Here is a 21,875-nt window from a genome sequence, read left to right as displayed (position 1 = left end):
TGTTGTGATAGGCATGTGTAGGACCCAGGGGTCTTGAAAGGTGTGTTGTGGGGGATGTTGATCATTGTAGCAGGAGAGATATGTCAGCAGGTTTTGCATCTGTTGTTTTGGCAGGGTCTGGTGCCACTTTGACTGGGTGTGCCCTGCTGTGGAGAAGCTTGCTTCTGATGATGAGCTAGGAAAGGCTTGGCGGTTGTTTGAAGGCCAGAGGAGTTATTTGTTATTATTAAAGATAGGTCTGAGATGCAAAGTTGGAATCCAGCTCCAAACTTTCCAAGATTTGGTGATACCCAGGATCCCGGGTATCAGATCCAGGAACTGTTATATAGACACAGGCCATTCAGGGAGTTTGCACGGGACTGGAATTCACATCCAAACTTCCCCCTAGGTTTGGATCTGGAGTTTTAAATTGGCCAATCTCTAGTTATGTGTTGTCTAGCAGAAAAAAAGGTATGGTTGAATTGTATGTCATTTCCTGGCCGAATGTGTTCTTGATCAACTCTCTCCTTCGCATACCCAAACCTCACAAAGTTTGTTTGCTTACTTTTCATTCAAGCCTTGAGTCAGCCTGTCTCTCTGATCTCTTTACAGATCTGTGATGTTATTTCAAAATGGGAACAAGCCTTGAAAGAACTGCATCCTGGGAAATATGAAGGTAGCACAAGAATAGTGAAGCTGACCTATAAAAGCAGGTATTGTGCATAGTTTCAGGGAAACACAACTTGGGTGAGGTAATATCTTTTCTTGGAGCATCTTCTGTTGGTGAGAGAGAAGTTTTCTAGCTACACAGACCTCTTCCTCAGGTCTGAGTAATTTGAGGGAGTCGTCATTAAATATTTATTGAGAGCAGTGATCCACCTACAGGGCCTATAACTTATTACAATACACCTCTACCCCGATATAACGCGGTCCTTGGGATACAAAAAATCACACCGCGTTATAGGTGAGACCGCGTTATATCAAACTTGCTTTGACCCCCCCCCCCCCATTCCGTGTTCCCTGACCGCCCCCTCCAGAGACCCCTGTCCCTAATCACCCCCAGGACCCCACCCCCTACCGAACTCACCGGCAGTGGCGGGAAGCGGAGCAATGTGGCCCCAGCCCACTCCACTCCCCCACCACTGGTGAGTGCGGGGAGGTTAGGGAAAGGACGCCCCCCCATACTCACCTGCGGCGGGAAGCGGAGCGCTGCGGCTGGGAGCTGTTGGAGTGGAGCGGGCTGGAGCCGGGCTGCTCCGCTTCCGCCGCTGCCAGTGAGTGGGGGGGAGGGATCCCTTCTCCCAAGCCCCCTCCCCCTAGCAACAAGGCTGGGGCTGGGGCGAGGGAAGCGGAGCAGGCTGCTCCCGGCCCCCTGCTAATCCCCCAGGCTACTCTAGGACTGCGGGCCCCCCAAAATTGTCCGTCCCCCCCCAGCTCCTGCCTCCTAGACCCTGGGAGGATAGGGGGGGAGGGTGACGTCCCAGACTGCCCCCGAGACCCTCTGTCCCTTATTCAACCCCTCAGCCCTGGCCTGGCCTGGCACCCTTAACACGCTGCTCAGAGCAGCGTGTCAGAGCTTTACCACGTTGTATGCGAACCCGTGTTATATCGGGTCGCATTATATCGAGGTAGAGGTGTACTGTTAGAACTGGCAGAACTTGCTTAGGGCTGGTCTGCAGATGAAAACTAATCCAGAATAATGTAAAGCTGCTTGTCTTTACTTTCAAGGCCCTTCATGACCCATCCCCACCATATCATTTCTCATTCAGTATTGAAAAGTCAGTTCCCACGTTCAATTGGCCCATGACGTCCGCCTCCATCACCACAAAGTTTTAAAACAAGCATCCTCATGCTGTGTCTCGTATTTGGGAGAAATTCTCCATAAACATGTGCAAAACTAACTCATTATCCACATTAAATCCATCCTCAAAACTCTGCTTTGTTGGGAGGCCTACAAAAACAATTGACAATAGTTAGGCAGCTGGTGTTCTGACCAGTATGGTCTCATTGTTTCCTTGTATTCCCCCCGTCTGTCTCCAGCTTTTGTCTTATACTTAAATTGTAAGTTCCTTGGGGCTTTGTATGTTTTGTGTTAGTACAGCACCTAGCATAATAGAGTTCTGGTCCATTACTGGGGCTTGTGGGTTCTATAATACAAATAAATAATAAGCTCATTAACTATTCCTGATTAGCTTAATCAACTTTTAATCCACTCTTATTCCAGAATAAGTGTGTCCACACATGGAGTTAATTTTGAATAAAACACTCGTATTCTGGAATAAAAGTATCCACACACGGAGTTAATCAGGAATAGCTACCCCAGAAAAATTCCCTGTGTAGACAAACCCTTAGTCTGGCTGCATTCCATTCCCAAATGTATGGGAAGGGGTATATGGGCAAAAGATAAAATCAATACACTGTGAAAGATATAATAGACTTGGTACCAAATAAAAACTAGATACAGTACAACTAAAGTTTTGTGTAGCTCCATCCAGACATACTGGATCCTGAAACAAAATTAAATAATACATACTACATAAGAGGAAGAGAGAATTGAAAAAGCATAGGTCTACCTTGCCGGGGGGAAATGTAGGCTGCCGGAGCCTTGCAATGAAACGAAGTCATTGGGACAAGAAAATACAGGAAGCCCGTTCTAAATGGTAGGAGCTGCACAGGAGGACGCTCTTGTATGACACAGAGAGATGCTAGATGAGATGGGACAGTAGGGAAGTAGGAGGCAGAGATCCATAGGGAGAGCTGCACTGAGTTCATGGTGGGCTTCATACACAAGAAGGGCATTTCTGAAGTGGACCCTGAAAGGAATAGGGAGCCAATGGAGAGCTGTCTGTGGGTGAGGGTGAGGTGAGACCATCCTTTTGAAGGGTTCCACACTGCTGGCAAAAGTAAGCCCTCCTTAGGAACTGAAGAATTAAATATCAAGGTTTTCTGTATCCGCACCCATACACAAGTAAAGGAATGGAACGACAGGTTCATGCAATACTCCCTTCGTAGCTTAGTCAGAGCTAGATCTGGATTCTGTGATAGGTGGAGGAGTAACAGGCTGTCTAATAAATACCATCTATGTCTGTACTTGACAGAAGGGAATCTCTTCCCCCAGTTTTATAAAATATTGCTAAGCTAACTAGACACTTTTCAGTAAATGGATGGCTCACAAACTGGAATGGCTTCAAAAACTATTCTCCTTGTTCGTGAACAGAGGGCTTTAGTCTTCAAGGCTCTCAGCACAACTCCTTTCTAATGCGCAAAACTCACTTTGAAAATAATGGTTATTTCAAATCTGTTCGCAGCTAGTGCCTGGTACCTTTTCTCCTCTGCATTTCTCTCCTTTTTAGATTGTATTTTCGAAACCAGGCAAAAGGTGAGACAGATAGAGAGCGGTTGCTGCTGGCCTTCCAGGTCAGCGGTGAAATAGCCCGTGGGAGGTTCCCTGTCAATAAGGAGCTGGCTCTGGAAATGGTGGCTTTGATGGCTCAGGTGAGCAACCAGCCCAGTGTGCTGTGGGACTAACACTTTTTTTTTTTATATATATATATTTAACACTATTATAAATGCTGGAGGTGAAGCGGGGTTTGAGAATGGAGGCTGACAGCTCATTACCTCTCTTTCTCTTCCCCCACCCCCGTAAAAACCTCACGACCCCCTGAGGGTCACAACCCCCAGTTTCAGAACCCCTGCGCTAGGGAAACCAACACTTTAGGCTTTATTTTGGACTGTCCAAAGAGAAAGATGTGGTATCTGGTGATGTTCTTTCGTCAATGTCTTTATTTCTGTTCTATAAAGAACCTGGGGCAGAAGGATAGGAGAAAATTCACACCTCTTTCCCCACATGCTACAATGACTCTGCCATTTTCATGTGCTCTATTGTAGGTGTAAGTTCTGTTGCCCAGTTAGTTGGGCTGCACATCAGCCAAGCTGTACATTGCATTTCCTCAGTTAAGCAATTATGGCTGGTACAACAGAGATGGTGTTTCTTATCAAACTGCTCACACTCATGCCAAAGCAACATCACTCAAGTACATTATTCACCGTAAACAGTGAAAAACTGAAACTAAGCTAAGAAGCAGTGTTATCCATGTGCAACGGTCTTAATGCAAAAAGAGGGGATAAGGTAGTTTGTTGCCGAAACTCCTGCAGGAAGACAGTCATTGATGATGTTTACTGCTTTGACTGCATGTGTGCATCCATCATTCCCTCAAGGGAATTCTATTCTAGCAAGAGCTTTAGGAAAACACAGCCAGCCTGGGAAAGCCCCAAAACAGCTCTGCACAGCCATTCTGATGAGATATTACAATATCACTGTTCTGATCTTAGCCTAATGGTCTGAGCACTCCCTGTTATACTGCTAACAACCTAGAACCTCACTCAGGAAAAGCATTTTGCAGAGTCCTAAATTAGGCCTCCATATGTAAGTTACATGTACCATATTACCATTGTGGATTTATTCACATTGTGTGGCAAGTATTGTTGTAGTAGACTGGACAGTTGTGTCTTACTGGACTTTAACTGACCTGCTGTATTGGCTAAAGCAAATGATGAATCTGTTCACTAAGCCAGTCAGAGAAAAGTATCCTGAAAAGCACATTTCTTAGACAGAGGAGGAGGAGGAGGAAAGGCTCTCCACCTTGTTCAAGCAGAGCTTGAGTACAGCGGAGAGAGGCATGATGCAGGGAACCAGTTGCGGTGCCCTGATCATCACTCACTCAGCTCTAGAGTAAGTGAAAGCTGCAAGGAGTAGCTTTAATTTGTGCCATTGGCATAAGATCCCTTTGAGGCCTCACGTCAGTGGGGAACATAGGCGGCGAGTTATATGGGCCCATACTTCACCAATATTAAGAAAGGTGGGCCTGGCTCCACCAATGTTTGGGCTTATATTTTCAGAGCCGTCCCATCCATAGGATGGACCGGGGCAACTGCCCCAGGCCCTGTGCTTTTGGGGGCCCTGCGCTTTAGGGGGATGCTGGCAGCAGCGAGCGATCTGGCCCCAGCCCGCCACACTCAGACCTGCCTCTTCCCACCCCCACCTCACCCCCACTCCACCCCTGCCCCCTAGTCCCCGCCCCACCCCACCTCTTCCTGCCCTCTCTCCACCCCTTCCCCCAAGCCCACATCCTACCTCTTTCTGGCTTCTGCCCCTCCCCTGAGCCAGCAGAGCGGGGCGGGCTGGGACCGGGTCACTTGCTGCTGCCAGCGCCAAGCCCCCTGCTAACCCCCCCGGCTGCCCTGGACCCCGTCTCCCCCTGAAGGCAGTTGGTCTGTCCTACGGATGGCACAGCTCTGCTTGGACCCATTCTGGGCACCACCAAAAATTATACAAACCTGGCACCCATGGTGGGGAATCCCCTCTCTACCCAGCCCATGCTCTTAAGATCCCTGACATGCTGGGGATTGTGGGGAACGGCTGGCACAGGAGGGAGCAGACCCATTTCTACCAGCAGAGTTCCCTTAAGCAGGGAGAAATCTCCACCAGCTACCTCTAGCAACCATGCACTGCAGCAGACTGGGAAATCTTGTTTATGTTGTTTACAAATAAGCTGGTTTCTTATTGGTCAATTGGGGATGGGGGTGGGGAATAGCAATACATAGAGATCAGTTTTCTGGCACACAGAGTGGCTGGCCCAAATCTTGCTTCACGCTCCACAGACTAAGACATTTCCTGGGCAGGCCTATCCCCAAGAGTCACTTGCTGTGTATGGAAAGGATATTGGTGCAAGAACTTGTCATTTTTCACTGTGATATAAACCAATACCCTTTAACATTCTGGTGCAGGTGGAATATGGAGACTTGGATCGACCAGTATCTTCAAGCCCTGGGGGGACACCACAGTCCAAAATGCAACATCTTCTCCAACAGATCTTGGACAAATTCTATCCCAAACGTTACAAACAAAACATTACCCCTGAGCATCTCAGGTGAGACTAAAACAGGCCATGTTCAGTTATATAAAATTTTGCTGTGGAAAAAAAATAGGCCACTTGCTACTACAAAATACTTTTTCTTATTTAGAAAGAAAGTTTAAAGAGGAACTGTCAAGAGACGTGAAGTCCACAAATCTATTTTGAGTTCAACATATAAGCATAAAAAGAACTCAGATCCCAGGCAATAGATGCCCTTGAAAGATGATATACAAGCCAACCTAGATTAAAACAGCATTCGCAAACAAGCCACCCTTCTACGCACAAAGGAAACCGGTCTAAAAAACCTGTTACCCACCTTGGCTCCAACAATCCTGATATGCCCAAAATCAAAATCCATGCCCTGCCTGAACTCCCCTCAAACCACAACTCTCTCCAGATGGCTGGCCAAATAGATGGGCTTTGAAGTATGCCCTAAAGTTCAACAAATCTGGGCTTCTTTGGCCATGAGAGAGTGAATTCTGAAGTCTAAGCGTCACTTTAAAAAAAAAAAAAAAAAAAAAAATCCACATCTGTACCAACTAAGCTATAGCTCAGGGGCCTCCATTGATCTCAGCTATGTTGCCGGGGGAGCATGGCAATCTCCCAGATAGGCAGGTCCCAAGCCTTTTAAGGGCTTTATTGATCAGAACTAATATATTAACTCCACCTGGGAATGAACTGGTGCAGATTTCATATTCTCATAGCAAGACATGCTGCTTAACAAAGAGTCTATGGCCCTCTGCACCAGCTGCAGTTTCCAAGTTGACTTAAGTTGTAGCCCCATGTGGAAAACATTACCACAGTCTAATTGTGAAGTGACTGATGATGATGATTGATGATGGTACTAAGGTATGCACCTCTCCTTGGGAGAAGACAGCCTGGGTTAGACAGGCTTCTACCACATGGAAGAAAGCTACTATTTGAGATTTTGCAGATACTGTTGCACAGTTTCTAGCACAATGGGGTTCTGGTCAGTGACTGGGGCTCCTAGGAACTATCACAATACAATAATAATGTGGAAGCAAAGAACTTCTTTATCTCCTGCACAACCATGGCATAGGATCCTACCAAATCACTAACTTCACCGACTAACATTTTGAAAAAAGGAAGCCTTTGTTAAAAATTCAACAACATCACCCCTTCAGTTAAGGTGTGGGAGCTTCCAATATAGATCCTCTGAGACTCTACATTGGGTAATTACATTTTCCTCCTTGAACTCTTTCCACTGTTTCCATTCTCCATCACTCCCTATCCTGAACTGCTGTGCAATATTGCGCTGCTCTGCTAAACTGTTGTGCTTTTGTTACAGAGGGGGCTGAACTTCTGTGGCGGGTGAAGTGAATCCTATATTTTAGACAGACAGTTAAAAGAACATTATTAAGTTTTTATTCCCAGGGGATTTTTCCCATTTATCACTCAGTCTCCACTGCTTTCCCTCTGAGGGGACTTTGGCAGTCCACTGCACCTGCTTCCTGCAGTTTTCTAGCTCTGACTCACCAGGCCACAGGCCCAAATGCCCTTTTTAAACCTAACTGAAGTTAGCTGACCAGGCACAGGGACTCTTTGTGTTCTGTTTGTACAGCTCCCAAGAACAGTGGGGTCCTGGTCCATGATAGGAGCTCCTAGGTGCTGCTATAATAATAAATAAAGTAATAATAACAATTAATATTCACACAGGAACTCTGTGGAAGAGGCAGAGATAGAATCCAGTTGTCCAGGGCAACATTCACCTGCCTTAAACTATGAGATCATCCTTTCTCTTCCTGCAATTCCCTGCCTCATTCACCATAGATCAGTAGTGGGCAACCTGGCTCATCAGGGTAATATGCTGACAGGCCACCAAACAGTTTGTCTATATTTGCATCCCGCTTGCAGCTCCCAGTGGCTGCGGTTCACTGTTCACAGCCAAAGGGAGCTGCAGGAAGCGATGCGGGCCACAGGGATGTGCTGGCCACCGCTTCCCGCAGCTCCCATTGGCAAACTGCAGCCACTGGGAGCTGCGGGTGGCTGTCCAAACGTAAACAAACTGTCTGGTGGCCTGCCAGTGGATTACCCTGATGGGCCGCGTGTGGCCCTTGGGCCACAGGTTGTACACCACTGCCATAGATCTTCCAATTTCTGCAACAAAAGACACAGGATTCCTACAGACATCAGCCTCCTTCACTACAAAATCCTGATCAATGCCCACAGCAGTTCCTTCCTCTGCACTGAATGAGGGAGGGGTCCTGTGGAAAAAATACTGTCATATAATTAAAGATTGTATCATATCGAATATGCACAAGTGGGCCAAATTAAGGTTGCACAGACAACCTTAATTCTGGCATCTCCTGACTTTTGAGTGCTTGACTTTGCAACCTTAATAATGTTCTTCTAATGTCATTTTTCAATGTAATTTCCTAGGTTTTAAATAAACCAAACTGAATATACAGAAATTTCATCATCCAGCATCATATTGACACCCACATGGTTCATCAGCAGGGTTAGAACCTTTAGATCCACAGCACATACCTCTGCCACTGGAGCTAACAGAGTAACTGTTAGCAACAGTAGGTGTCATCCTATAGGACCAGCACTTGAGGAGGCTGAGACACACGCTTTACCAGTGGTTATCACAGATATTTGCTGACAGCAGGGGAATGGTGAGACTCAGAATCCTTGGTTTCCATTCTAGCCTCTGGAGGGGAGTGTGCTCTAGTGGGCACAGACTTCTGCCTGTTCTCCCACAAGCTTGACTCCTTCTGCCTCATCCCTTCCAATCTGTCCCTAGCCCAGTCCTGTCTTTTCCCCACCCCGTCTCCTTGTCCCAGTCCTATCCTCCTTGCCTACCCTGTGCCAGTCTATATTCATCAGGCTTCTCATCCCAGACCCTGTCTCCTTGCACAGAAGGTTCTAGTTTCCCCCTCCAGGCTCACTCTTCAAGTCCCAATCTCCCCCCGACTCCCAATCTCAGTCTCCTTGCCCAGCCAGTCCCATTTCCCATCTTCCCTCCTTCTGGCTCCCAGTTTCAGTCTCATCCCCAGGATCTACATCTGATCTCCACTTCCCCTCCCTACCCCCCAGCTCATTGCCCAGTTTACCCTCTCCCTAGCTCATTCCAGTCTCTTTACCCAAACAGTCCTAGTTCTCCCCCTGGACTCCAACTACTTCTCAGATATCTCTCTCCTCCCCCTGCTCTGTTCTTCCCCCAAATACTGGTTCCTAGTCCCACATTCCTTATCCAGCCAGTCACAGTCCCCCAAACTCCTTTTTCAATCTGTGCCCCTTCCCCAGCCAACTGGCTCCAAGTCATCTGCTCCGTTTCCTTTACTGAGTCCCAATCTCTCCCTGGCTTCTAGTCTTAGTCTTCTTGCCCAACAAATTCCAGCTTCCCTTGCCTCCATCCAATCCCAGTCTCCTTGCTCAAATGCCCAGCCAGTCCTAGTCCTCCTTCTTCTAGCCCCATGTCACAGTTTATCTCCTTCCCCCTCATCACACTCCTTGTCCCAATCAAATCCTTTCCTTCCCCTCTGGCATTGCTTTTGTCTCCTCTATATTCAAATATGACAGCTTCCTCCTCCACACTGCCTGGGCATCAGCAGGGGAGTCATTGAGAGCACAGGAGAAACAGTTTCCCTGCTCTCATTTCCAGTGCTCAGCTCCATCCTGGCTCAGAGCACCCTGAAGCAGCAATTACAGGAAAAGTCTGGTCCTGGCCTAGAGCATGCTCAGTGGCTCGGTGAGGATGGCACATGCACACTTTGGTCACAGGACCTGTGAAGGTATGGAGCACGCTCACTTGTTCTGTGAGGATGGCGCATGTGCAGCCTGGTTACACTTTGGAGTTGTGAGATACTCGAGCATGCTCACTGAGGATGGAATCTTTGGAGCGTTTAGTGACTAAAATTGAAGAAGTCTTGGAGCATGTATTTATGACTTGACCAAATCTAGGTAGATTTCATGGAGATGTGAAAAGGCAGAGCCTTAACACAGAGGCCACTCCCCTGCCAAATTTCAAATCCCTGCTCCAAACCATGGGGTTGCTGGAACTTTCAAAAGAAAAGGTCACCAGATTTTTTTTAACCTGGATGAGATAATGTATTTTCCCCTTAGTCGCCTCCTCCTAGATGACTGAACCGTTTAGCTAAAATTTTCCTAAAAGATTCAGCTTGAAGCAGATGCCCAGTATGGAAAACTTCAGCCCAAATGGTTTGAAGTCTGACAATCTTATAAACAACTGAATAAGATCTTATCATAGGGTGTCTTGGGCAACCTAAATAATAGGCGGTGCTACCAGCTCTGCCTACAGTAGTTTAAAAGACACTTCCAGCCCTTCAGGATGAAAAACACTGTATAAATGTAATGTTATTTTTACAGTAAGTTATTTGAAGACATGAGCAAATGTTATAATGTAACTTGGATTTCCACAGGCGGTTGGCTGACAGGCTGGCTACAAAGTGGATGGTGCTGCAGGGATGCTCTCCACTAGAATGCATTAGAATTTATTTGACAGTGGCCCGGAAATGGCCTCTCTTTGGAGCCAAGGTATTTGCTGCGAAGGTAATCACAGGCGGCTTCTTGCTGGAGTACTTTGTTTCTTTACCCCCAAGTTAAACTTGTTCAGCTTAGCTACTATTACAATCTTTGCTAAAAGAGCTCATACCTCATGGGGGAAACACACACCCCCACATACCTTTTGGAAGTTATTTAGAGGTACAGTACTTTCCATACCATTCCATCTGGCTGACCAAGCTGTATTTAGTTTCCCATCTGTTTAGATGGACTAGAGAAGACAAATATGTTGTAGAGACACTAGGGGTTACTAGAGTGCCACAAATTACACCCTGAAGCTCTTGGGAGTCAGAACTTGTCTACCAAACACGTAGTTTGTGGCAGGCTGGAGTGTAAATCTCCCCTCCACTAGCCTGCCAGCCACTAATTGTCTACATGAACCCTGCTGCGACACCATAAAAGTTCCCTAGTGGGCAGCAGTAAGGTCTACACCAGAGGTGGGCAAACTATGGCCTGCGGGCCACATCCGGCCCATGGGACTGTCCTGCCTGGCCCTTGAGCTCCCAGCTGTGGAGGCTGTCCCCCCTTCCCCCATAGCCATGCCGCCGGGTGGGCAGCGCTCTGGGGGGTGGGGTTGCGTGCTCCTGCTGATGGCGGGTGGCACGGCTCTGAGCGGCATGGTAAGGGGGCCGGGTCTAGGGGGTTGGATAAGGGGCGGAGGTCCCGGGGGCAGTCAAGGGACAGGGAGCAGGGGGCGGTTGGATGGGGCAGAGGTTCTGGGGGGCGGTTAGGGGACGGGGGACAATTGGATAAGTGAAGGAGTCCCAGGGAGACCTGTCGGGGGCGGGGAACAGGGGGGTTAGATAGGTATGACAAGGGGTGGGGGTGTGGATAGGGATCAGAGCAGTCAGGGGACTGGGAGCAGGGGGAGGGGGTTGGCTAGGGTGTGGAGTCCTGGGGGTGGGGGGTCCCAGGAGGGGGTGGCTAGGGGACAAGGAGCAGGGGAGGTTGGATGGGTCGGGGGTTCTGAGTGGGGCAGTCGGGGGTGGGAAGTGGGAGGGGTTGGATAGGGGGCAGGGGCCAGGCTGTTTGGGGAGGCACAGCCTTCCCTACTTGGCCCTCCATACAGTTTTGCAACCCCAATGTGGCCCCCAGGCCAAAAAGTTTGCCCACCCCTGTTCTACACGGACGGACACTTAGTACGCAGAGGCTAATGCAGGGCAGATTTACATGCCAGCTTGCTGCAAACTGTGTGTTTGTGTAGACAAACTCTTATGGATCAATACTGTGCTTGATGACAAGAGCAAACACAGTTTAAAAAATAATATTCCTTAAGTACCTACCAGTGGGGAAAAAACCTCTATAAATCATACCCTGTAGCTAGTGACTGGTTCTCTCCATTTACACATGTTTCAGTTCTGTAGGTAGCACTGTGCAACAATCCCTATTCTTATGTGAGGAAGGTAAACAGTATTAGGGTTACCATATTTCCTCATTAAAAAAAGAGGACACTCCACGGGGCCCCGGCCCCGCCCCTTCCCCAAAGTCTCCGCCCCCTCCCCTGAGCGCCCCGCATTCCCCCTTCTCCCTCCCAGCCGTGAAACAGCTACCCGAGCGCTACCGGCTTCATAGTTTGCCAGGCAGCCCCCAGACCTCCTGACCCTGCCCCTGGCTGGGCACTTCCCCAGCGCAGCAGGAGCCCAGGAGGGGAAGTGCCTGGCCAGGGGCGCAGGGTCTGGAGGTCTGGGGGCTGCCCGGCAAACCGTGAAGCCGGTAGCGCTCGGGCAGCTCGGCTCTTCAGCTACACAGAGCTGAGGTGTCTGGGGGGAGCAGCAGCAGCTGCCACGGGGGAATCTGCCTGCAGCTCGCAGCCTGCGGGAGCCGCAAGGTAAGCAGGGGACTGGGGCAGGGATGCCGGCAAAGCTATTTTCCCGGACATGTTCGGCTTTTTGGCAATTCCCCCCGGACAAGGATTTGAGGACCAAAAAGCTGGACATGTCCAGGAAAAAACGGATATATGGTAACCCTATCTAACTGCCCCCCTACCTAAGCCTCCCTGCCTCTTGTCCCCTGACTGCCCCCTCCTGAGACCCTCCTCCCATCCTAACTGGTCCCCTAGAACCCTATCCCCTACCTGTCCCCTGACTGCCCCAACCCTTATCCACACCCCTACCCCCAGACAGACACCAGGGACTCCCACACCCCATCCAACCACTCCCCACCCCCTGACAGCCCCCCACCCCCAGAACTCCCGACCCATCTAAACCCTTCTGCTCCCTGTCCCCTGACTGCCCCCTCCAGAACCTCCCTGCCCCTTACCGTGCTGCTCAGAACAGCATGTCGGGCTCCATGCGCAGCCTGACACGCTGCCACGCTCCCCCATGGAGTGCATAGCTCGGTTCCTGTCCTCGCAGAGTGCTGCGGAGCGGCGTGCTGGGCACGGGGAGGAGGTCCAGACTGCCGGAGGCCCGTTGCGGCCGGCCGGCTGCAAATGCAGGGAGGGGGAGAGAGAGGAAGGGAGTGATCTCAGCTGCAGGGGAGAGGAGGGGGAAGCGGAGGAGGGGCTCTCTCTGGCTGCCAGAGCCCCAAGCAAATGGCACCATCCGGCCGGCTGCCCTGTCAGCCGCGCGCACTCTGCATGGGGGGGAAAGTCCGGAAATTTACAAATTTCCCCCTGGACCCTCATTTTAACTGAGAAAAGCCGGACATGTCCGGGGGAATCCGGACAAATTGTAACCCTAAACAGTATTACTATCCCTATTGTATAAAGAGAGAAATTGAAGCACAGATTGGCTAAGTTCACTTTCCAAGAAGAACATCAGTGGCACAGCCAGGAGTCCTGGCTTCCAGTAGTTTGTTCTACCCTTTCAACCATCCTAAACTTACAGACTTACCCTAATGTGGGAGGGTGTAGTAGACTATGTTTACACTGCAGTTGTGAGGTGGGACTGCTACATGTGTAGACATACCTGAGCTAGTTCTGATCAAGCTAGCTGGCTAAAAATAGCAGTGAAGCTGCAGCAGCACAGCTGGCAGCATGGGCTAGGCACCCAGATTGGTGCCCAGGGCCCAGGGCAGGCTTATACTAGAATGGCTAGCTAGTGCTCCCACAGCTTCAGTGCTATTTTCAGTGAGCTAGCTTGGCTATGTCTACATGTTCAGCAATCAGACCTCCTGCCTGCAGGGTAGACATACCCTAAGGCCAGGTCTACACAGGAAAGTTATATTGGCATAGCTGTGTCAGGAGTGTGCAAAAAACCACAGCCCTGACTGAAACAGCCATGCCAACATAAAACCCTGTGTATACACAGCTAGGTCAGTGGAAGAGGGCTTCTGTCAATACAGCTAAATTTGTTAAGGGAAAAAACAACGAGGAGTCCTTGTGGCACCTTAGAGACTAACAAAGCTTATTTGGACATAAGCTTTCGTGGGCTAAAACCCACTTCATCAGATGCATGGAGGGGAAAATACAGGAGCAGATATAAATACATGAAAAGATGTGAGTTGCCTTACCAAGTGCGAGGTCAGTCTAACGAGACAAATCAATTAACAGCAGGATACCAAGGGAGGAAAAATAAGGGAGGTGATGTTCCTACACCGACAGAAAAACCCCATGCCGACCTACCATGCCAGTATAGGCTCCAGAGTGTAGACATGCCCTTAATTGCAGACAGTAGTTGTGATCCTTTTGTCTCTTGCTTTGTGATCAAAGTACTTGACTTTCTGAAATAAAATCTTAAAGTAAAAGTACTGCCCTTCTGTGCAGTTGAACTGTAAAAAGCGACAAAGAGTCCTGTGGCACCTTATAGACTAACAGACTTATTGGAGCATACGCTTTCCTGGGTGAATACCCATGCCTCTGGAAATTTCCACTACATGCGTCTAACGAAGTGGGTATTCACCCACGAAAGCGTATGCTCCAATATGTCTGTTAGTCTATAAGGTGCCACAGGACTCTTTGTCGCTTTTTACAGATCCAGACTAACAGGGCTACCCCTCTGATGTTGAACTGGAAGTTTTCTTCAAGTTCAGAGAGCATGCAGGCTTCCTTAAACTCAGTGGCTGTCACCAGAAAAAGCAGGAAAGGTCACAAGCATTTGGAGTCAGGGGGGTTGAAAAGCAGAAGATACAATAATTCCATCCAGAGTGTAAAGAACAATCTATTTGACACCTTTCTGAGAGTTACACTGCCAGAACTATGAATTAGCTATAACAATAACATGGCATAGAGTCCCATGAGAAGCAATGGCATTAGCCATAACAATAATGCACAACACAGTGTCTCCTGTGTTTACCAAACAATCTGAATTGTCTTTGATAAAACAGCCTTCATTCTGATGAGATAAAAACCTTCACACATGAGCATGATTCATGTCAAATCATTAGCAGTTCTCAGTGTTACTTAATTTAGAGCATGGTGTTTCCTTCTCAGGAAACTCTAGTCCCTGGATAGCCTTAGTCCATGTCAAGGCTCAGGAACACATCTTGGAGGGGGTCTCACACAAAATAAATTGCTAACACCATTGTCCCTTTAGCTGGAATTCTCTGATGGAGATAGATTTGCCACCTCCCCCAGTATTTCTGGCATGTTATAAATACTGTATATGGGAAATTACTGTGGAGGCACTGGATGGCTCAGGGGACTGGTAATAGGCTAGAGCAGGGGTCTCAAACAAGCAGCCTGCATGCGGCCCGCAGAGCTCTTCCCTGAGGCCTGCCAAGTCCCCCCTCCCCCCCTGAGTTATTTTATATGGCAGCTAAGCTCCCTGCTCGCTGCTCCCCAGTATTTGGGGCTGGGTCTCTCCCCCAGCCCTGCCTGCCACACCCACACGTCTCCCCCAAGTGTCCCCCGGGCTCACTTGCTGCCCTTTCACCGCCAGGGAGCCTGCAGCTCATGCCGGCTTCTGGCATCACCTGTTGCCGCAGGGTCCTAGTGCCCCCCTCCACTATGGCCAGGGCAGGCTGCCCTTCCCCTTCCCTTCTGCCTTAGTTCTGAGCCTCTCCAATGCCCCAAACCCCTCATCCCCAGCCCTCACCCCTGCACCCCCTCCTATCCCCAAACTCCATCCCAGAGCCTGCACCCCCACCCCGGAGCCTGCTCCCAGCACCCAAACTCCCTCCCAGAGCCCTAGGCAGGTGGGGGTGCAGTTTTGGGGGGGCAGGTTCTGGGCACCACCAAAATTTCTACAAACCTGCCACCCCTGGAAGAGGCAGAGCAGGGGTGGAGTGGTGGTGCACCCAGTGCAGTGGGGAGGCTTTAACAGAAGTAAATCTAACTAAGTGCGTGTTTTGTCCTTTGAGTGAGGTGCATTACTGTTGGTGGCGCTTAGCACTTTCCAGGAGGGAGGGGAGAGGAGCAGGGAGCCACGCGCTCAGGGGAGGAGGTGGAGAAGTGGGGGTGGGGCTGAGAGGGTGTGTGTCAGTGATGTGGCCCTCGGGCCAATGCAGTAGTCCTCATGTGGCCCTTGTGGTCATTTGAGTTTGAGACCCCTGGGCTAGAGAGTTTTTCTCATCTAAATCACTGGCTCATATATAGCCTTGTTTGACAGTGATCATTGCTTCCTGATGGCCTATGTAAAATGCATTGGTAATCTGAGTCTAGTTCTTAGGGTACCCCCACAACTGGCACTAATTGGCCTCTTGGCAATGTTGGCCTAGTACACTGAGCTGCAGTACCCTGTTACCTGAGGACAGGATTGAAGCACGCTGGCAGAAGGATAATGTAGGGACACCTGCAGTGTTCCTGTTCTGTGGAAGAACAAAGGATGTCAGCGTCAGACCCCATGGTGATGGAAACAACATAAGAACCTGTATAGAATATGACTGTCAAACTGGCACCTTGGACCAGCATTACATTCAGTTTTCAGTATGCTGACTTAGTTTAATTTTTAAAAGAAAACAGATATTAAAACCATGGAGGTGAACTATTCTCATAAACAGGATTATATCAATCACTGGGATCAGTTCTACAAGATATGCAATGATGAAGTAGCTATTGCAAGTTAAATAAATTCAGTCGGGCTAACTAATGTACAGGAATCTCAGTTCCCCGCCAGCTTGTCCTCAATACCCAAGAAATATGGTGGAAATATCTTATTTTTGTGAAGCTGTAGAAATGTCTATGTAAGTTATTTCTTATTTCCCTAGCCTGTCCTGCCTTCTCCCTTGGAAGATTGTCCAGTTTGGATAGCTGTGAATGAAGATGGCATTAGCATACTGGATTACAACACTATGGTATGGTGAAACATGTTGATTGAGAAAAATAACTTCATGCCTGCAGAAGCACATTCCCACAATCTAGACTCATGGAGTAAAATCCTGGCCACACTAAAATCAATGGTAAACTTCTATTGACTTCAAATGGGACCAGGATTTGACACACAGAAGTTAGAGATGGAAAAGGTTTTCTGTATTTGAACCCTGCATAAAGATACAGGGTCATTACTGCTGAGTCAGAGTGGCAGATGCAATTTGTTAATTCCAACCAGGCTATTAGAAGGTTGGACTGTCTCTCTCAGAGGCAGCTAGGCACTGGGCTTGCAGGGAAATCTTAGGAACAGCCTAACACGGGGATCAAGCTTAGCTGAGATGTTTCTTTGTTATCTGAATTACCAATAAAGCTAAACCCCAAACAGGGGCGTAAATTTGGACAATTAACAGTATGTCTACATTCTATTCAGCACAGCAGAGCTGCTTACAGCTGTTTTCATTTTTGGGAATCTGATGTTGCCTAGGCAAATAAGAGCACTCTTTGGGGAGACTTTTTTCCTTTTAAAATAATCTAGTTGCCGATTGAACTTTCTCTCCATTGTCTGCAGCACTTAAAGCTATCTTATGCATACCCATCTGTGCTGACCTTTGGAGGCTGTCGGGATGACTTCATGATTGTAGTCAGTCAGGGGAAGGATAGGAGTTCTGGGAAAAACAGCACTGAAAAACTGCTTTTCACAATGGCAGCTCCAAAGGTGGGTATAAGACAAACAGCAAAATAGGTCCCTTCCACCTGGCAGCAGAAAAACTGTGTATTAAAACCAGCTAGGCCTTTGGTGTATTTCCTGAGGAATCATTCCTTTCCTTTCTGCACTAATCCTCCTGTGCTTTCAACCTGGCAAGCCCCTTATGGGCACGGGCCTCAAACTGATTGATCCATTCAACCCAGCCCTAAATGTATTAGCTCAGCCCTAAATAGAGCAACTCAGCTTTCAGACATTGCCATGCTCAGCAATTTCTCTGCACATGGGAACTGGAAACCAAAGTGCATTTTCCCTCTAACTGATCTACTATTAATCATTTTCTTTCTCCCACAGATTGTTGAGGTGACTCTTCTAATTGCCAGCTATATTAACTACTGTGCACTGACTCCCCTCCTGTCTCCTGCACCTCCTTCTCTGAGCATCATCTCGCCTATGAGCACAACGCCAACTAAAAAGCTCTGGGAGGCTCAAAGCCAGTGTTTCTTTCCTTCCATGCCCCGTACTACCAAGGGGCCTACACTGCTCTGAGTGCTTGTTCTCAGTGCCTTTGGGCTTCAGTGTTGTTGTGGGCAAGCTGCCCAATTTTGAGTTGAGGACTGCTGTGATTTTGCTGTTTATGTATCCTGTTTTAATGCAGACTCCAGTTCTCTCTCCTTAGTGTGGTATGAAGTATGTTTAGAGGTAATATTCTTTCTTTTCTAAAGACTAGATTTTGGGGTCTGTCCACATTTCTTCTCTCTGCTACATGTTATCCTAAACACTGTGGCTAAGGTCATCTTCTCTTCTTGCTGCTCCAATCACGTCACTCCCTCTGAATCTCTTCACTTGCTTTTGCACTCCTTCCATCGTAGGGTTGGTTGGACATATTCCTGGAGTTTTCATCACACGATGTAATCTTTAATTAAAGATTAATCTTTAAATTCCTGGAGGCTCCAGGACAATCCTGGAGGGTTGGCAACCCTACTTCCATATCATGTTCAAGCTGCTCTTACAAGCATGTCCCTTCCCATTCTGGGCTTTACACCTTGTCTCAGGTCACCGTTCCCTATGCCTAGAAACTGTCTTCCACTTCTTGCACTCCCCGTGAGCTCTCTTCTATCCTTAACACATCCCTTTTCAGTAGCTTTTCACCATTCGTCTCCTGACAGATGCTGTCTGTCCACTTCACTTTTGAATCATTAACTTACCTGTCCTTCACCTGAATTAGACTGTAAGCAACTTGGGCAAGGGACTTTGACTTTTGTGTGTTTCAAGCATAATACACAGTGATGAGAATTGTGGTATGAGCCTTGTGCAAGGATACTTCATACTGAATACGGCCAGTATGCCAAATTTTATATTCCTGGATCAGAAAATACATGCACCAAAACAGGGCAATTACCAGAGTGTAAAGAGAAGTATAATGGAGCTTTATAGTGACCCTATCATGTAGTTTAGGTACAATATTAACCCTATGCTCTGGTGAATGTCCTCCATGTTCCCAAGACTTTCTGATGGTGTTCAAATTCACTATTGCCAACCCCAAAACAACAGGTAAAATGGCCAGTCTTTCTGTATGACCTACAATATTTTGTACTGTGCTGCTGAATATGCATGCAAACCAAGACTACAAGTGAACTTAACCCCACAGCTGTGCTGACACCTCAATGTGATCGGTGCTCAGATTCAAAAGCTGATGCAGCCAAGAGCCTGTATTGACCTGTGGTCTAAGAAAGACATGGAAAGGGAAAAAATAAAGTTGACTAGATGGAAGAGAAGCTAAGCTGACAAGTAAATAAATGTCATAGTCTATCTTTGAAAAGAGCATATTAAAGAGAAAAGGGAGAGTTTAATACTACTTTAAAACAAAGGACAAGGCAATTTTGTTTTAGTAAAATTAGGGCAGAAATGTGGCAACATCTCGGCATTTTGAGAACTTAGTAAACAGTGAATAGGGCTGGAACAGATGTCTGACGATGTCCTTACTCCTGCAGGACTGAGGTACCATGGAATGCCATGCTGGTCTATATAATGGACAAAAAGCTAGGTCTCCACCACAGGGCTGTATTTATCTTGCACAGTCCCCTGCCAGACATATGCTTTCAAAGAATCTTGGTGTTCACCACTATATTGTATGTATTTCAGGATGTGTTCACTACTGTATAACATTACTGCACGTGATCTCTATGAATTGGGATGGCAAGGCAAATGAGTTTTGTATTTATAATGTCATCCAGCAACTGGTGTAGTTTTTAGAGCTAGACCACACTAATTTCATAGGTGCAGTTACTTCCAAACCCCAGCTTCCACCATACCGTTAGGGTAAGGGGAAGTGGCTAGCAATTATATTCCCAAATACTGTCCTTCAGGCCTTCCTAAATAGTGCTGTTTCACCAGTCCCAAAGTCGGAAGGGTCAAAATGTGAACTTTTTTGTAGAGGTTTCACATAGATTTTTTTTTTAATTGTTCTTCAAAGACACACATCTACCTAGCTAGGTTTTATACTGTGCTCATCAATCTTCTAGCTTTCTAAAAAACTTAAAAAAAAATAAAATTGTCATCTCCCCAGCAGCCACGAACAACCCTATAACAAACTATGTGCACTGCCTAGCTGACATGGGCACCCCACCAAAAGAATCCAGCCCCCATAGCAGCTCTACAATAACAAACCTGTTCTTCCAGCCCAGCATTCACAATGAGCAAACTGTTTTGTTATTGTCAATGTGTTTAACCTTGTGCCCATCAGCAACCCGACAAACTAGCGTATACAACCCAGTACACTACAAGCAACCTTACAACAACAAGCCAGTGTATACAAGGAGGACATTACAGAAAGGAAACAGGTTTCAATTTCAAGCTTCCAATGACTAGTTAGGCACAAATAGTGAAGAGCATGGAACTGGGAAAATTATCTTGTATGATTCTAAGCAATTCCTTGACAGAATCCTTTTAGGGCTCTAAAATATAGAAAGCCTGGTGTGCTGGTGAAAGTTAATGTGCCAGAAACAGCAAGCTGGAGATGATAAATCCTGGAGACCTGATTTGCACATACTGTCATTTACCCACTTCTCACGTGTTTGGGGACTTCCCCATCACACTGTTGAGATGAGCTGAGGGTTTTCTGGGTCAAAGAATAATTTTGACAAAGTTTTGATTTTTAGTCTTTTAAAAATTGCAGATATAGTCAAAAAAGTGACTACATATCTTGACATTGTGGTCTCCGGTATTTATTCTCTCTCTGTAATCCCAGTACAAATGTGCCAATTTGAGTCAAATAGGGTTGTTGTTTTTTTCAATTTCCTACACTGCAATCCTCCCCTGGGATATGAGAATCCAGCTGGCCTTCTGCCTCTTACATTATCACCAGCAACAAAGATTCTTCAGTCTGAATTGAGCTGTTACTTGTGTTAATGATGCACAAAGCCCTACTTGTTATATTAATGATTTGATTCACACACAGGAAGCAGAGAAGTTGAGTAAGAAGGGGGCCATTTTTACTGTCATTTTTCTGACCATAACTGCACTTTAAACTTGACAGCATGCCATGTTGATCCTTTAGGCATTAGATCTTGTGAGCATTCACCAATACTTGAGCATTTCAGGGAACACACCCACTTTGGTGAATGCCACCATATACCTCTTATTTATAGCTTACCTGACTTCAGAAAACTGTGTAGATAGCTTAACTATTTTTTTGATTCCTTGGTAGAGAATTTAATTTTTTATTTTCATCAACACTCTTGGCAATGACTGGACATTTTCTAAAGTGTAGAATGAGATACTGAATAACAGAAGCCTAACTGCTGTGCTGTATGTAAAAGGATAACTGTGAGATACTGTGAGATTTTTTTTTTTGTTCTTAATAAAATGCAGTTGTCAGTGACTCAAGCTGTGTTTGTTTCATTATATCATAATCAGCATTTCAGTAGCAGTTTGATGTCAAATTGTGACTTAATTGTGACTTTTAGGAGCCAAAACCAGCCTGGATGCAAGTAGGTATGTTAAAAAGATGGCCTTACTTCCCTTGGCTTCTGGGCATGCACTTGCTTCAACTCTCCCGACCCACTGTTTCTCTCTGGTGGGCCTCCAGCTCTCAGTGCTTGGGGTCACTGAGATGACTTAGGCCTCCAGCTAAAGAACTCCACCCCTTCTGGCATTAAAAGCAATTTTCCAGCATTCTTCAGACTAGGTAGTTCTTCCTGTTCACTCAGCGGGCACCCTCACAGAGCCACATAGTATCTTCACCCTCACTGGGCTATAGGTCCTCTTCTACCACCTTCCTGGGCTCGACAGTTTATTTGCCCTGCTGGCACAAAATCATAGATGGGAGACTTCCTCCCACTTTCAATTAAAGTCCCAGCCCGGACCCCCTAATTGAGCATCAACTCTCTTCAAGATCCCTCTGCACTATTCTGCCCAGGTTACTTCCTTCTGGCAATGCCCCTCTTCACGGTCTTTATCCTGTCTCTAGATCTCAAGTCTTTTTCCAGTTCTGTTCTACCCGATAACCTGGCTGTTTCCTGAGGCCTACTATAAAGGA

At 47.3% G+C, this 21,875-nt stretch overlaps 1 protein-coding gene across 6 annotated transcripts in view; it reads left to right on the top strand.

Moving 5' to 3' along the window:
• The window catches only part of PLEKHH1 (pleckstrin homology, MyTH4 and FERM domain containing H1), a 90,165-nt gene extending 68,947 nt beyond the window's left edge, over window positions 1-21,218 (top strand). For 4 of the 6 annotated variants that reach the window (XM_054027310.1, XM_054027309.1, XM_054027311.1 and 1 more), the window contains 7 exons: window positions 592-692; window positions 3,333-3,474; window positions 5,767-5,909; window positions 10,301-10,430; window positions 16,530-16,616; window positions 17,201-17,347; window positions 17,690-21,218. In XM_054027310.1, coding sequence (XP_053883285.1) covers window positions 592-692; window positions 3,333-3,474; window positions 5,767-5,909; window positions 10,301-10,430; window positions 16,530-16,616; window positions 17,201-17,347; window positions 17,690-17,884 — 945 coding nt within the window. In that variant the 3' untranslated portion in view covers window positions 17,885-21,218. The remainder of the gene's footprint in view (window positions 1-591; window positions 693-3,332; window positions 3,475-5,766; window positions 5,910-10,300; window positions 10,431-16,529; window positions 16,617-17,200; window positions 17,348-17,689) is intronic. The other 2 variants (XM_054027313.1, XM_054027312.1) reach the window with 2 other exon arrangements.
• The last annotated feature ends 657 nt before the right edge of the window (window positions 21,219-21,875 follow it).

This window comes from Malaclemys terrapin, chromosome 4 (genome assembly GCF_027887155.1).
Source record: "Malaclemys terrapin pileata isolate rMalTer1 chromosome 4, rMalTer1.hap1, whole genome shotgun sequence".
In the NCBI taxonomy this organism is placed as follows: Eukaryota; Metazoa; Chordata; order Testudines; family Emydidae; genus Malaclemys; species Malaclemys terrapin.
Note: the sequence above shows the minus strand (reverse complement) of the source record. Positions and strands in the feature narration are given on the sequence as shown.